At 46.7% G+C, this 16033-nt stretch overlaps 1 protein-coding gene and 2 long non-coding RNA genes across 10 annotated transcripts in view; 1 reads left to right on the plus strand and 2 right to left on the minus strand.

Moving 5' to 3' along the window:
- The window catches only part of BCAR3 (BCAR3 adaptor protein, NSP family member), a 221810-nt gene that overhangs the window by 178107 nt on the left and 27670 nt on the right, over positions 1-16033 (plus strand). For 7 of the 8 annotated variants that reach the window (NM_001024483.1, XM_010803299.4, XM_005204270.5 and 4 more), the window contains 1 exon segment: positions 13962-14090. The exons of the other annotated variant lie outside the window; for it this stretch is intronic. In NM_001024483.1, coding sequence (NP_001019654.1) covers positions 13962-14090 — 129 coding nt within the window. 8 annotated transcript variants of the gene reach the window in all.
- Positions 3523-8224, minus strand: LOC132344876 (uncharacterized). Its single transcript, XR_009493919.1, has 2 exons — positions 7965-8224; positions 3523-4222 (listed from the first exon to the last, which is right to left on the minus strand). It is a non-coding gene; the product is annotated as an uncharacterized lncRNA (long non-coding RNA).
- LOC132344877 (uncharacterized) lies at positions 10539-13129 on the minus strand. Its single transcript, XR_009493920.1, has 3 exons — positions 12701-13129; positions 12386-12519; positions 10539-12282 (listed from the first exon to the last, which is right to left on the minus strand). It is a non-coding gene; the product is annotated as an uncharacterized lncRNA (long non-coding RNA).

The following is a 16033-nucleotide window of genomic DNA, read 5'->3' on the forward strand; positions in this document are numbered from 1 at the left end:
CCGTAAGCCCAGGTCAGGCCATGGGGTATTTCTTACTCACATCTGCGTCTCCCTTCCAATCTAGCCTGGGAGGAGCACAGTGGACACTCCGGAAGTCCTTGAGCTTCATTGAAGGCACAGTGTTCCAGTGACTATCAAGTTCTTAAGACTACCTGATTGTTTCTGCAGAACTCTGGCCAATAGGATGAAGTATGTGTGGGTTAGGAAGCTGCCCCCAAAGACTGCTTCACTGAGCTTTAATCTCAGGATTGAGAAGAGTGGGCTCAGAGGCAAGGGGCCTAAATGAGACCATAGACCCCCATTTGTCAAGAGCCCAACACCAAACAGGCGGAGAGGCCCCTGGGACAGCCCGGGGCCTTTCCCTCCTAGCTTGTAGCATACTTTTGTGTGAATTAGAATAAGGCGCCACTTCCCCGAGACACTCTATTGCCATCTGCTGGGCAACAGTTGTGTACAAATTTTCGATGGTTGTGCATGAAGGGCCCCTCCTTAGATATGTTCCTGTGTTGCACATGTCCCTGAGCCACTGGCCACCACTGTGTGCCCACCACTGTGTGCCCACCACTGCGCTGGGCCAGGCCGAAATGCCCAACTGCCCATGCCACTCTTTGCTTTACCTACCAAATAGGAGACTTAAAATTTGAATTTAACATTTCTTCTCTTTGGACTTTTAGTTGCAAAATTAAGTGTTCTCTTAAGTAGAGACTTTGGTTTTAGTCAGTTATTAGAGTAAGAAATTGTATTTGTCTAACCTAGCACCCCAATGGGAAAAGTTGGATTAGTAATTCAAGCTTTTCTTCACTTATCTTTGGATTCTAATAAAATATTTCTGGGCAAGCCATGAAAGCCAGCAAGTGTCAATCAAAGGTGACCCAGAAACCAGTATATGAATTGTTTCATTTCAAGGTCTTAGGATTGCCACAAACACCATCCCGTTTCTTCCCATTCTACCTCGGATTGAAACAGCTGAGGGTTTGTACTAAAAATTGTTGGGCCTGAAACTGGTGGAGAAGTGGGTTTTTGTTTTTCAGGCTGTGGTTAAGGTTAAGAGTGCAGAAGTAATTGGGATTTATTCATTCCGTGCCTTCATGATCAATTTATGCTGGTTTTCAATGGTAAAAATACCAGTTGGATCTCTGAAAGCCCTTGATATACTTTGGAATGTGGTTATAAACTGGCCCACTGCTTAAAATTCAGCCCAAAGCAGTGGTTCAAAGGTGCTGAGTTTCTGAAATCTCCAAAGTATCTTATTTTTAGGTGGATTTACTTTATAAGACAATCCTTGGTGAGGCTTCAGAATCCTCCAGTAAAGGTGATCGACAGTGTCGTTTTTCCAAGGTGGGGGAGCGCCACCTCTTCGTGTGTCTAGCGTTTGTTAGGGATCCGCATGGTGCAGCCATCACATCATCACGTGCAGGAGTTCAGCGCATTTCAGATGAGGGTCTGTTTACCTGGACGCCTGTGTTGCCCTGGCTCCAGCCAGCTTATGGACAGTGCATGGCATACCCAGAGGGGTTTCTCACCAGCCCATCAGAGGACATGGTCTTTGCTCAGAAATGAGACCAGTTTTACTTGCAGTGAGACTGATACTTTTGTTTGTGATCGTAATTTCTGGATGAGACTTCTGGAGAAATGTGACCTGTGGAGTTGTTTGGTTGAACCTGACGAGCAGCCTGGACTGTTGTGGATCTCTCCCTCAGCTGAGAAAATCATCCCTGTGCAGAAGAAAGAGACTTTTGTTTGGGAGCCTGATAGCTTTCTGGCTGTTGTGGTCTGATGTTCTAAACTAGGATAGAATAGCCCAGAAACTCCCTCCCTCCCTCTTCACTCCCTCGCTCCTCTTTTCTTGTGCACATTCCTGTCCATCCTCCCTTTTTATCTTAAGTCAGTTCCCAACCTTGATCATAGAATGAATGACTAGAAAATCATCCCAATCTTAAAAATTCAACAAAAAAACATGTTGATGACTAAGCCGCTTGGGCCCCACAGGACATGTCATCTCTATACCAGGACCCCTCAGCCCTCGCACAAAACACACAACTTCCCTGCACACTCAGGCTGCTTCCCTGTCCTGGGTGCTATGGACGTGTGACTGGCTGGAGTGACTGCATGTGTGTGTTCATACGGAGACACATGTCACCAAGGGACGGTGCCTTTTTACAGGTGCTCAGCGTCACTCTGCACAGATGGAAGCATTTAGTGGCACTCAAAAACCCAGCAACTATTAACTTGGAACTGAAATGAACAGAATAAACACACCTACACCTGAGTAGAAATTGGTAGTTTCAACTCTTAGCTTTTTTACTCCATTAGAGCTAAATTCTCAAAGACCAGATATCTCTAAAACCTTCTGATGGATTGTATAATTCTTTTAAAAAAAAATTCTTTAGTGGGTGAAGCAACTCTATTTTTGTAGCTAAGAGGCATCTTTAAAGGGGCTTCAAATTCTACATTGTTCCATATGAGTATATACTATATGCTAGGCACACTGCCAGGTCCTTGTTTTTTTTTTAAAAGCCAGGTACATGAGGTCAGGTAGCCCAGTGAAGTGGGTACTAAAACCCCCAGATGTAGACAGATGCAAGTAAAGAGAAGTCTAGAAAGGTGGCCAAGATCATCTGTTCTTTTTTTTTCTTCCAGTTTTATTGAGATATAATTGACATACAGAACTATATAAAGTGTACAGCATAATGATTTGACTTACATACATCATGAAATGATTATCACAGTAAGTTTAGTGAACATCTATCATCTTGTGTATATAAAAAATAGAAAAAATGTATTTGTTCTCCTTGTGATGAGAACTCAGGATTTACTCTCTTAACATACGTGTTAACATTTGTAACATACACGTGTATGTGTTCAGTCACTCAGTCGTGTCCAACTCTTTGCAACCCCATGGACAGCCCGCCAGGCTCCTCTCTCCATGGGATTTCCCAGGCAATGACATTGAACCAGTATTAATTTATCATGTTGTACATATATCCCTGGAACTTATTCACCTTGAACTTTTTGATTGCCTTCATCCAATTCTCCCTCCCCCGACGCTGGCCTCTAGTAACTACAAATTTGATCTTTTTTTCCTATGAGTTTGTTTTTGAAGTACTGTTGATGTATATAACACTATGTTAATTCCGGTTATGTAGCGTAATGATTTGATATTTCCGTACATTCACATGATTACCATGATAAGTTTAGTTACCATCTGTCAGCACACAGATACATTGCATAATTCTTGACTGTATTCCCCCCACTGTACACTTCATCCCCTGACTCATTTATTTTGCAAGTGGAAGTTTGTACTTCTTAATCTTCCTCACCTATTTATCTCCTCCCCCAACCCCACTCCCTTATGTTTGTTCTCTGTATCTCTGAGTCTGTTTCTGTTTTGTTATGTTTGTCCCTTGTTTTGTTTTTTAGATTCCACATATAACTGAAATTCTATGGTATTTGTCTTTTCCTGACTTATTTCACTTAGCATGATACCCTCTGGGTCCATTCACGTTGTCACGAATGGCGAGGTTTCTTTTTTTTTTTTATGGCCGAGTTATATTCCATTGTGTGTATATGCCAAGTCTTCTTTATCGATTCGTCTATTGATGGGCACTTAGATTGCTTCCGTATCTCGGCTATGGTAAGTAACACTGCAGTGAACACAGCGGTGCATAGTTTTTTTCTAGTCAGTGTTTTTGTTGTCTTCAGATAAATATCCAAGAGTGGAATTGCTGAATCTTATGGTAGTTCTGTTTTAAATTTTTTGAGGAATCTCTGTACTGTTTTCCACAGCTTCTGTACCCATTTACATTCCACCCATAGTGCACCAGGAATCCCTTTTCTCCAACTTGTATTATCTGTTGTCATTTTGATAATAGCCATTCTGATTGGTGTGAGGTGATGTCTCATTGTGGTTTTGGCTTACATTTCCCTGATGATTTGTGATGGTAAGCATCTTTTCACGTGCCTGTTGGCCATCTATTAGGTCTTATTTGGAAAAATATTTATCTCAATCCTCTACCCATTTTAAAAAGTCAGGTTGTTTGGTTTTTTGCTCTTGAGTTGTATGAACTCTCTGTATATTTAAAATATTAACCCCTTATCAGATATATTGTTTTCAAATATCTATTTAGCAGGAGACCTTTTCATTTTGTTAATAGTTTCCATCATTGTGCAGAAGATTTCTAGTTTGATGCAGTCCCATTGGTTTTGCTTTTGTTTGCCTTGCCTGAGGAGGAAAAAATTATGAAGACTGATGTCAAAAGAGTGCACTGTCTATGTTTTCTTCTAGAAGTTTTTTATAGTTTCAGGTCTCACATTTAAGTCCTTAATCCATTTTGAGTTTATTTTTGTATGTGGTGTGAGAAAGGAGTCTCATTTGATTCTTTTACACGTAAGTGCAGTTTTCCCAACACCATTTATTGAAGAGGTTGACTTTCCCCCACTGTGTATTCTTGCCCCCATTGTCATTGATGAATTGCCCGTAAAAGTGTGGGTTCATTTCTGGGCTCTCTATTGCGTTCCATTGACCTATGCCTGTTTTTCGTCACCTGTTCTTGACCGGCCTTCAGACTCTCTCTTTTTCTCCCCGCCCAGTGACAAGGAAGCTGCCACATGGAGGGCAAGAAGGCAAGCAGGGTTCCAGTCAATAAGTGGCTACTGGACACACGCTGTGTGCCAGTCACAGGCTAGGCTCTGGGAGCCACAGACTAGTGAGCCATGGCCTCTGGCCCCCCAGAGCTCATGCCTGGCAGAGAGCCTTGGCCCCCTGTGCAGTATGTGACAGTGGACCCCCTGCCCCCTTTGATGTAATCAGACTAATTCAATGTGGCCTTCAAGGCCCAGCCTCCTTGTCCGTCTCTCTTCTAGCCTCTCCCCATTCACCAGCCTGGGCTCCAACCAGGCTGCACAGTGGCACTTACAGAGGGGTTGCTGTTTGTGGACCACAGGCTGAGAGTATGGAGGAGGGATGTACAAGACTGTGTGTCTGGGAAGTTGGGGAAGGTCCCAGTGACCAGGGCCCTGGTCAGTGCACCTCAGAAAGGGAGCTCCCGGCCAGATGGAGAAGGGCATCTCTGGCCTTTGGATTTTATTTGTAGAATACCGTGACCCTTTGGAACATGTGGACCCTTTAAATATAGCCCAAAAAACTTTAATGCCCCAAATCTGCTGACTTAAGGGCTTCCTTGGTGGCTCAGTGGTAAAGAATCTGCCAGTGTTGCAGGAGACCTGGGTTCAATCCCTGGGTCGGGAAGATCTCCTGGAGAAGGGAATGGCAACCCACTCCAGTATTCATGTCTGGAGAATTCCATAGACAGAGGAGCCCGGCAGGCTGTAGTCGATGAGGTCGCAAAGAGCTGGACACAACCGAGCTACTAACACTTTCATGGATTCCGCCGCATAATAGCAGGGCCCTTGTGCATTCTCTCCATCAGTGAAGCCTCTGCCGCTTATTTCTGGCGACCCACAAAGATGTCTCCACTTATGTATCCGCACCTTCTCATGACCTGGGCCTTCTATCGAATTCAGACCTGGCTCCCAATATGAGGTATCAGTATACGGCCAGGGTGGTGCTGTAGCTCACGGGGCTGTGAGAAATGTAATGTGTTCAAAGCTCAGGAATCTGGGAGGAGAGGGCAGGATGCATGTCTGTGTCCCTTATGGATGAGGTCTGAGCCTTGGGAGAGTGCAGACCAGATGTAAGAAGCCCGTTTGTTTGCGGGGAAGAGGGGTTGGGAGAGACTGTGACTCGTGTGAGCCCTAGTGGGGCACCCCTTGACTAAAGTCCCTGAGCAGGAATTACAGAAGTCTCTGACTTTGTAGGCAGCGGTTGGACCACTGGACCACGGAGGTAGGGAAATTGTCAGGAGGCGATTGTAAAGGTTTAGAGAAAACAGGACAGGGTAACTTTCATGGGGATTAGAATGGACCTTAGTGAGAGGGAAAATCAGGAATTGCTTGATCAGTGGAAGCCAGTTCTGAGGGTTCTTGTGTGAGTAATGAGGGCAGAGGAGGTGCCAGTGTCTGGGGGAGGGGGAGAAGAGCAGGCTTTCCAGAGAAGATGAGTTCCATTTATCCATATCGACATCTGAGCTCTGAAGTGGATTCTGGTAAATATCCTACCACGGCACCAGCTCTAAAGGCTGGAAATGGGGATTTGGGCATCATCAGCACCTTTCAAAAGACTGAACTGGCCTTGTGCCACTAACCCCAGCCCCTTCCACTCCCTTCTGCTCACTGCAGCCAGATTGATCTGTCTAAAAGCATCTCTTTCTTTGTACCTGTTGCCATCCCGGGCAGCAATTGTCAACAACCCTCACTGTCTGGAGTGTGGAGGTCTAAGCCCTCAGCCTGCAGTGCCCCTCTGTCTGATCTGTCCTATCCCCACCTTCCTGGTCGGGACTTCTCTGGTCACAAGTGACAGGAGTCCAGTGCAAACTAACTGAGGTCACCGGGGAGTTGACAAGTGGATGCAATCCCCTGGGGTTAGGGACATGCATGCCACTTGACACTTCCATCTCTTGCTCCTCTTCTCTTCCCACAATGATTTCATTCTCCCAGCCCAGTCTCATCCACACTGTGGGTCAAAAAATGAAGCAACCTCCGTACTTCCAGTCTCATGATATTTCCAGAGCAGGCAATGGCATCCCAATCCAGTACTCTTGCCTGGAAAATCCCATAGATGGAGGAGCCTGGAAGGCTGTAGTCCATGGGGTCGCTGAGGGTCGAACATAACTGAGCGACTTCACTTTCACTTTTCACTTTTCACTTTCATGCATTGGAGAAGGAAATGGCAACCCACTCCAGTGTTCTTGCCTGGAGAATCCCAGGGACGGGGCATCCTGGTGGGCTGCTGTCTATGGGGTCGCACAGAGTCGGACACAACTAAAGTGACTCAGCAGCAGCAGGGTGTTTTTTTACTCAATTCACTTAGAAAGATCCCAGGAAGAACTCTGATTGGGCCAGCTTGGGTCAGCCAGCAATGGCCGGGGAAGTGGGTCTGAACCACATAGAGAAAAGATAGAGCTCTCTTGGCGAGGAAAAAAACAATGTTGTGACCAGATGTCTCTGCCTGCTTCAGCCCTCTCCACCCCAACCAGAACCTCTATCTGATAAAGCCCAGGTGCTCTTAGCTCAAATGCCCAAAGCACTCTCCCTCTTCTCAAGTTTTACCCTCAAGGGCCAACCCTGATATCCTATCCTCTCCTTCCTCCTCCCTATCTCATAGGGAGCCCTTATGTTGCAGAGGAAAATCAAAGGATCAACAGGTGGTGTAATTTCCCCCAGACTAAGGAGCCGGAGGGGCAGGGATGAGAATTCAGTGCTCTGTCTTCAGTGCTCAAGGATGTGTTACACCATTCCCTGTGTTGGCTTCTAGGATACTGTGCCCTCGGGAGGGTGGGCCCCAGGCTGTCACTGCCCTCCAGCAGCCTGTGCTGTGCTTAGTCACTCAGTCGTGTCCGAACCTTTGCAATCCCGTGGACTGTAGTCGACCAGGCTCCTCTCTCCGTGGGGATTCTCCAGGCAAGAATACTGGAGTGGGTTGCCATGCCCTTCTCCAGGGGATCTTCCTGACTCAGGAATTGAACCGGAATCTCCTGCGTTGCAGATGGATTCTTTACCAGTTGAGCTATCTGTCAGTGGCCCCACGATGGCGCCTCACAGTCTTCTCCTTTCCACACACAGCTCCCAGCCCGGGGACATGGTCTTTCCATGACCTTGCACAATTTAAAATTCTCTGGGAACTGGGAAGCTTTTCTTACAGGCAGGGAGAGAGTAAAATAAATATTAATTATAATGCAGATGCCATCTTTTTCTAATCCTCTCTGTTTCCTGCACACAAATGAGCTGTTCTGGGCCTTTCCCGCCCATTGCGCTTGTGGTACACACACCTCCCTCCCCTCCACCACCCCCCCCGCCCCGCCCCCCCCCCCCCCCCCCCCGTCCCCTACCCCCACACGCACACTTACAACGCAAACCTCCTGAGAGGCTGGGTCCCATTGTTCTGCCTGATTTGAAATGCAAGATCACACATCACACAGCCTTCTCAAGACCCGAGCTGTTCCTCCCGCAGCTGGACCAGCTTTTCTTCCTCGGAGACCTGTTGAAATGTAGGTTTCCTCGTTAATCGAGGTTCCCAGCACGTCAGCGGAGCTGGCTCTGTGCCTCCAGAATGTGTTTTCCAAGCATCTCCTGGGCTCCAGCTATTCCAGCAAGTCAAGACCAGACTTGCCTGCCATGTGAGGCTCCAGAGATGTGCATTCCAGATTAGAGTGATTTTCAGAGCCAACCTCAGCAAGCCAGGACCGGTCCTGGCCACAAAACTGGACCACCTGGGGCAGGTGGACAGTGAGGTTCTTAAGAGGACTGAAGTAGACAGTGGACACGTGGCCAAGTACCAGGCTGCTTTCCTCCCAAATACCAGCCCACCCACTTCATCATGGCTGTGCATCAGACCTTAAACATCTCAAACGTCAACCTTCCATTCTAGTTAACCAGAATAGTGTTCTGATATGTCTATAAAAACCATTAACAGTGCTGTCTGTGTACCATGGTATAAGTGCTTCACAGATATTGATCCATTTCATCCTTATTAACCTCTCATCATACATTATTATACTCATTGTAAAGACCAGGAGCTCTGCAGAGAGGTAAAGTCACTTGCCCTAAGCCACACAGCTGGTGAGTGGCACAGTGGCCTGTGGATGTAGCGGGCAGGCTGGCCTGAGCTCTTAAAGGCTGTGCTGTAACTTTCGTTGGTATTAGAGTTATGGAAATGCCAGCAATAGGAAAGTAGTAGTTAGACTCAGATTTCCGTGAGAAGCAACAGTTATAGTAATTAATGAACTTTCCAGCTACTCTTCAGTGTGGTTGGACAGTTGTGGACCTCATCCATCCCTTTCTTTGCCATAGTTATCACTTACCTGCCTCTCATCTCAGACCCCAGTGCTAACGACTGGGACCAGATGAAGTTTTAGAAGTGGAGCCATGTGAGCGGTAATTCTGATACAGTAGTTGCTAAGCCCTCCCTCCTTTCCTTCCTTCCTTCCTTTTCTTTCCTGATCAAGGTATGCTTATTACTTAACTTACGTACACAGCACTTTTTATTACACCCTTCTGTCCCCCTCCTAAAAAAAAGCAACTGCTCTCAAATCTCTGATAGATCCAACTCAGGCAAGATGTGGAGTAGAAGATGTATGTCCAGACTGCATCTTTCTTTTATGGGGGCTGTGAGTGGGATTGGTCCCTAGAATGAACCTGTCAAGGCTCGTGGGCAGAATGTTCTTGATCCAAAGCCTAGCATCTTCCCTCCCTCTGGAAGTTGTGGCCCAGCTGCTGTGTGCGGAGGTGATCGGGGTGGCCAGAGCCTGTGCTGGTGCAGAGAAACCGAAGTCCCTTGTCTGTGGTCTCCCCTAAAGATAAGAGGCTTGAGAGACAAGGAATCAGACTTGTCTTCTTGGAATGAAGTTCAAAGTTAAGGACAAATGGAGAATTTGAGCCTGAAGAAAAAGTTGTACAACTATAAGGTGGCCGTTAGGAACATCTATAGCATCTGTTTGAGAGACTGATTGTTCCTAATTATTTCCGTGCTGTCTCCGTCTGACAGTTGAAGAATGTAAAGTCCAAAGGGCTGGTGAGCAGTGCACTTCTGTCCAGTGTAACCTGAGAGCAGAGCTGAAATTACACATGCCTGGGTACATGGTGCCCAGTGCAGATTGAAAATGACTGTGTCCAGCCAGTCTTTGAAGCACATTGAATTCAGAAGATGTGTGTGGAAACATATGTGAAGAGATCAGCCTGGGGAGAAGGCTATGGGGACTCGACTGGGTATGGAAGATGTGCTGTGTCCTCCCTATTTTCCCAAGATTGGAAGCTGTCGGAGGGCTGGGACCTGTCCCTCATTCAGTCTCTCATGCTGAATTCTCGGCTGTGCATAAACTAACAGTGTATGAGTGAGAGCTGCTCTCCTCTAGGCTCTCCTTAGAAGGTAATTTAAGGAAGGCCGGGAGGATTCATTAGTAGTATCAATTAGAATTTCAGAGGACATGGATGACCATGCAAATGGGATAAAAACCAGGGGGGTTCAGGATGGGGGACACATGTACACCCATGGCTGACTCATGTGAATGTATGGCAAAAACCACTGCAATACAGTAATTAGCCTCCAATTAAAACAAAACAAACAAACAAAAAAAAAACATTGCTGAGGTACTGTTGTGTTACCTTAAATCACTAGAATTTACTTCGTAGCCAGTGAAAGTGAAGTCACTCAGTCGTGTCCGACTCTTTGCAACCCATGGACTGTAGCCCACCAAGCTCCTCCATCCATGGGATTCTCCAGGCAAGAATACTGGAATGGGTTGCCATTTCCTTCTCCAGGGGATCTTCCTGACCCAGGGATGGAACCCAGGTCTCCCACATTGCAGGCAGACGCTTTAACCTCTGCGCCACCAGGGAAGCCCCATAAGACCCCCAAATTATCCAAGATGGCGGCATTTCAGAAGAAATTTCAAATGCCTGCCGGATGGGAGCAATTAAGTGGAAGGGTGCGCCATTAGCAAAGTTTCCGTTGTTTGGGGGAAGCCGTCTGAATTCTGCCAAGTGTCACAGGTCTGGTCATTCCTGGTCATTCCTGGTCCTCAAGGTGCACAAGTAGCAGTCACAGTGCAGTCAGATGGATACATTTCGCCAACCTTTCTATGGTCACCCCTCACCACCCATGGGGTTGCTAGCTGATCAAAATACTTACCTACAGTGGCAAAATCAGAGTCACCAAGGTCAAGAGTTCATAAAACAGGCACTTGAGAAAAATAAAAGTTGTGTTAATATATATGATTAAAACTACAAGTGAAAGTTCTAGAAGGAATAACCACTCCAAATAACCCTCCAAATAACCACTATTTCATCATGAGGGTGATCAGTCACCTGTGGGTGACTTTTGACTCGCCTCTTCAGTTGTTTGGGAGACACCGCCCATGTCATCTGCTGAAGCAGACGCTCCCAGCAGCCCACCTGCCTCCTTTTAATGCGGTAGAACCAGCCCTCACCAGCTTGAAATAAGGAGCCCTTTGCAGTTCTTGCTCACTGTGGCTCTGTCTCCCCCGCTCCCCTCTCCCCTCTCTCTCCCCATCTCCCTCCCTTTTCCTTCTCCTCCTCCTCTTTTAAAATACAAGTCTAGACAACTGTGTAACCTCCTGACTTTTCACAAATTATGCAAGAGCTTAAGGGCTTATTTTTTGAAGTCTGGTTTCTGTCCCAGATTATTTGAGAGGGTCGGTCTTTCTGATCTTTTCTCTCTTCTCTAGGTACCTCCCTAGAGTGCCTCTCAAGTCCATAGGGGAAGAGAGCAGTAATTGTGCACTTTCCTCTAAGGACAGAAATAACAGAGCTGATTTTATATTTTCGGTAACAAGTGTGAACAATATTATCTCAAAACCTAGAGTAAAAGATTGTCATGTATAAATGTTAAAAACAACTTCGATGTTGATGAGATGCGAGAAAGAGAGAGAGGGTGAGGGTGGGGGGACATGGCCTGGGTGTTGGGTAGCAGGGAGCAAGGAGAATGCAAACAGAAGTACGGCAATAGCTTCAGGGCTTAGGGCAAATGCAGTTTCAGTGGAGGGTTATACAGAGGATGGGACCTGCTGGTTGCTGCATTTTCAGGGCTCAGGACAAGGGATTTAGGCTGGGCATACAGATTGCCAGGGTGGCTAAATAGAGGCCTGGGTCACAGTATCAGCTAGGATTTAACTCAGCTGCTAGTGAGAGGAACACTGAAAATAACAGGCTTAAAAAAGAAAGGTTACATGGAAGACCTGGAAATGGGCAATCTCGGGCTGGGGTGTTGGCCTTACTGCTGTGAGGGACTTGGGCTTGTTCAGGCCTTCTGCCCGCCCAACCCCCTACCCCCGTTCCTGTGGCTTGGCTTCTTCCTCATGCTCCAGGATGGTGTTGCAGCTCCAGCCATCACATCTCAGCTTGCAAGTCCCACCAGCGTGGCAGTTTATCCTTCTTTGGCCAGAACTTGGTCATGTGGCTGCACCTCCCAGTAAGAGAGGGAGATTGAGGAATATCATCCTGTAGCTGTATGGCAACACACCCAACTATAACAGGGTTTCAGATAATTTGAGAGGAAACAGAACTTTCATAACTAAGAAAAGTCACAGACCTTCCTCATCTTGGGTTATCTGTTCATTCAGTGAGTAGGGAGTAGCCCACGTGTTCATGCACTTCTCGAGGGCAACAGCGAGGTAGGCAGATGGGCTCTGGTCTCGTGAAGCTGATTATCTAGCAGGAGGTGAGACAGACAATAAATGAATGGCACACGTGGCCTGGATGACAGCCTGCATTCTGTACTCAAGTCTTCCCCAGGAGCTCTCTTCAGATGTACCTGTACATAATTAATGATCGAAGCCAACAGTGTCAGACATCACTGCTAATGCCTGCGGGCGCCGTGGGCAGCCAGCATCAGCATCACTTTGATAGGAATTCAGCTCGTCCATCAAACATTCCCGAGGGCCTGCACTGTGAGGAGTGGAGGGGAAGGGGAGGGGGGAGAAGTAAACAATTAGTAAGCCAGAGCCTCACCTCGAAAGTGGCCCAGGAGTCATTCTACTGCCAGTGCCCTCATGGGTTGAGGATAAGAATCCAGCAGTAAAATCCCAAGTCTTTTTCTTCTTCTTTTTTAAAAAAAAATTTTACTTACTTTCTTTTGGCTCTGCCAGGTCTTCATTGCTGTGCAGGCTTTTCTCTAGTGGCAGTGCTCAGACGTCTCATTGCAATGGCTTCTCTTGTTGCAGAGCACAGACTCTAGGTTGCGCCGGCTTCAGTAGTTGAGGTCCCAGGCTCTAGAGCTCTAGCTCAGTAGTTGTGGAACGTGGGCTTAGTTGCTCTGCGGCCTGTGGGAACTTCTGGATCAGGGATCAAACCTGTGTCTCCTGAATTGGCAGGTGGATTCTTTACCACTGAGCCACCGGGGAAGCCCCCAGGTCTTTTCCTCGATTGAAGGCAGTTTGGGGGCTCTTTCCTTGCTAAGGTGCAGGGCAGAGTGATGAGGATATTTTGTGAGTCCTACAGGCTTTTGAGGCCAACCTGGGGAAATTGAGAAAATACAAGGACATGACCTTTTCCTTCTTGTATGACCTTCAGCCATAGTCCCTGAGCCTGGTTTTGCTAGGAGCCAGGCAGGTGTCCAAGTTCAGTTCATATGTTGTAAGTGGGCGTGGGTTCTAAATTAAACCCCAGTGAGTGCTACCCACCCAGAACTCCTGTCCCGGCCGCTGGGCAAAGACCTAGATACAGTGATTCTCAAACTGCCTGAAGGGAAGAGCCAGTTCTTTAAGTTTCAATTTCCAGTCTGTTATAAAAAAAATGAAATATTAGAAAAATGAAATTAAAATTACATACAAAACACAAACTCAAGACTTCTGTTAGTAGATGCAGGAGACATTACCCTGTCCAATTGCTCTGGAGTTGGCCAGTAGCAAAAAATTCAGGTCCTCAAGGCAGCTCTTTGGACAGTATTGTCCCTCCAGGTCCAGGTGGGGACCGTGGCCTTCCCAGCTGTGTGTCAGGACAGTTCAGAAGGAGAATGAGGAAGCTCCCTAGGCAACTTCGATATTCCTCATGCCCCACACATCTCTCTCCCTGGTGCCCCCCACCCTGCTCCCCACGTTTTCAGCTGCTACACGAGCAGACGGATAAAAGGAACAGCTTGGCTAACTCTGCTGTCATAGTCCCTGTGTGCAGGTGAAAATTTTACTGCACACTTGCAGCCAGAGAAATGAAAGGTCACAGCTAATTGTAATCATTATCCAGGCTCCCCTACCTGACCGGGGCTTTGGGCATATACCGCTTTGATAGCAAAGCAGCTGACTGCAAGGCCGTCTTCTCCGGGTGGCTGGCCTGGGCTCGCCAGTCTGAGCAGGGTGGGAAGGTCACTGGTGACTGGGGTCCCTGTGTTGCAGTTCTCCAAGGAGAGGCACGTCATGGACAGGACCCCCGAGAGGCTGAAGAAGGAGCTGGAGGAGGAGCTGCTGCTGAGCAGTGAGGATCTGCGCAGCCACGCCTGGTACCACGGCCGCATCCCCCGACAGGTACCCGCCCGCACACAGGGTCATGTGCCCAGGGCCATTAGGAGCAAGCTCCAGTTCAGCCCAAATGAAATAATATGAAGTGGCTTGCGGTGACTTAACGTAGGCCCATTTCTAAGGAGATCTTGGGAAGAGCTAAGGTCAGGAATTCAAAGTCCATTTGCCTGTGGCCAGTGAGGGGATGAAGGAAAAGCAGGTGTTCTGTGGTCTGTAAACACGGGCCCAGCGGGAGGCAGCCATGCAGGGTGGCACCTCGGGGAGTATGAGGGCGGGCTGTGGTTCAGCTAATTGAACTCTTGGCCAGCTGCCTGCAGCCTCATACCCTGTGGAGCCTGCTTCCTTCTTAAGGCCGTGGTTTAATTTCAGGTGAAAAGAGGGTATCATCAGGGCAGGTAACCCAGAGAAATAGGCCGCCTGTGCCCTAGTGGGGCCGGCAATTATTCATTCTCTACCCTTGCCCCATCCGGCCCCTGGCCCAGAAATAGGGAAGAGGAATTATACCAGCGACCACAGACATGGCCAGACAGACTCATGGCCAGACAGACTCATGGCCAGAATATACTTTGTGTGATTGTCTTTTGGGTCATAGCCATGAATAATGTTTTTGTATTTAATAGTATAGAAATTGAAAAATAAGTGCAGAATTGAGGTATAGAATTTTCCTTGAGTTTTTATTGTAACATGATCCGACCAGTCAGTCACTCAGGACCACAGGACAGGAAAGGGGGGGTGGGGGAGGGGCATCATATTGTGAATGGGTTTGTTTTGTTTTTAATGTAGCAGATTCTCAGCACCATCAAAGAAATAATTCTTATTTCAACTTTGTTTTTCTTCTTTGAGCTTAAAATTGATGATAGAAAATAGAATTAAAAAAGGAGCAAATTAAACTCTCACCCATAATTCTCCCTTCTGGAGATAACCACTATGAATATTTTGATATAAATCCTGCCAGACTTTTCCAAATCAAGCTTGAGCTCATTTTGCCTATAACTTAGCAGCCCACTTTCTTCCCGTAATGATGTAACCTGGGAATTTTCTCCTGCTATGAAATGTTCTCAGCCAGCCCCCATTGTCTGCATCCATTGTATGTTTGCTCCGCTCTGTATTGGGCACTCTCCCAACACCCTTTAAGATAACTACTGTGTTCATCACTATCATCATTTCCTCAGGCTCACTTCCAAGAAGTGGAATTTCTGTGTGAAAACATTTTTAAGGCTAAGATGCAATTTTAAGGTAACCATGGTAACATACTATTCTGAGCTAGCTGATCAAATGTTGGCAGGTCCTGGAAAACTTGTCAAAGTTTATAAATCTGATATCTGTCATCACCATCATTCTCCTTATCATAATCATAAAATTTGTTTCCCACTTGCCATGAGGATAAATTTTCAGCTATACATCATCTAGATTGTATATCTAAAGACTGTAACGATAATAATGATCGTTGTAGTTAACTCTGAAGGGCTTCGCTGGTGGCTCAGATGGTAAAGAAGCCACCTGCAATGCAGGAGACCTGAGTTCGATCCCTGCATTGGGAAGATCTCCTGGAGAAGGGAATGGTTACTCACCCCAGCATTCTTAACTAGAGAATCCCATGGACAGAGGAGCCTGGCAGGCTATATCGTCCATGGGATTGCAGAGAGTCAGACACGACTCTGACTAACACATACATAGTTAACACTTTACTCCTTTAAATTTTTATAGCTACTCTGTAGGAGATATTATCCTGGTTTACAGATGATGTAATGGAGTGTAACTTGTACACGTAACTTGTCTCACAGAAGAGCCAGAATGCAAACCCAGGCAGACTAGCTATGGGAACAACCATTCTATGACACAGTTTAAATTCTCCTTTTGTTACCAACTTCAGTATCCTTATAGCTAATGATTTTTTTAACATCTACTATGTTCCAGTCTCTGTGCTAGTGCTTTGTGTATATTATGTG

This window comes from Bos taurus, chromosome 3, assembly GCF_002263795.3.
Source record: "Bos taurus isolate L1 Dominette 01449 registration number 42190680 breed Hereford chromosome 3, ARS-UCD2.0, whole genome shotgun sequence".
NCBI lineage: Eukaryota > Metazoa > Chordata > Mammalia > Artiodactyla > Bovidae > Bos > Bos taurus.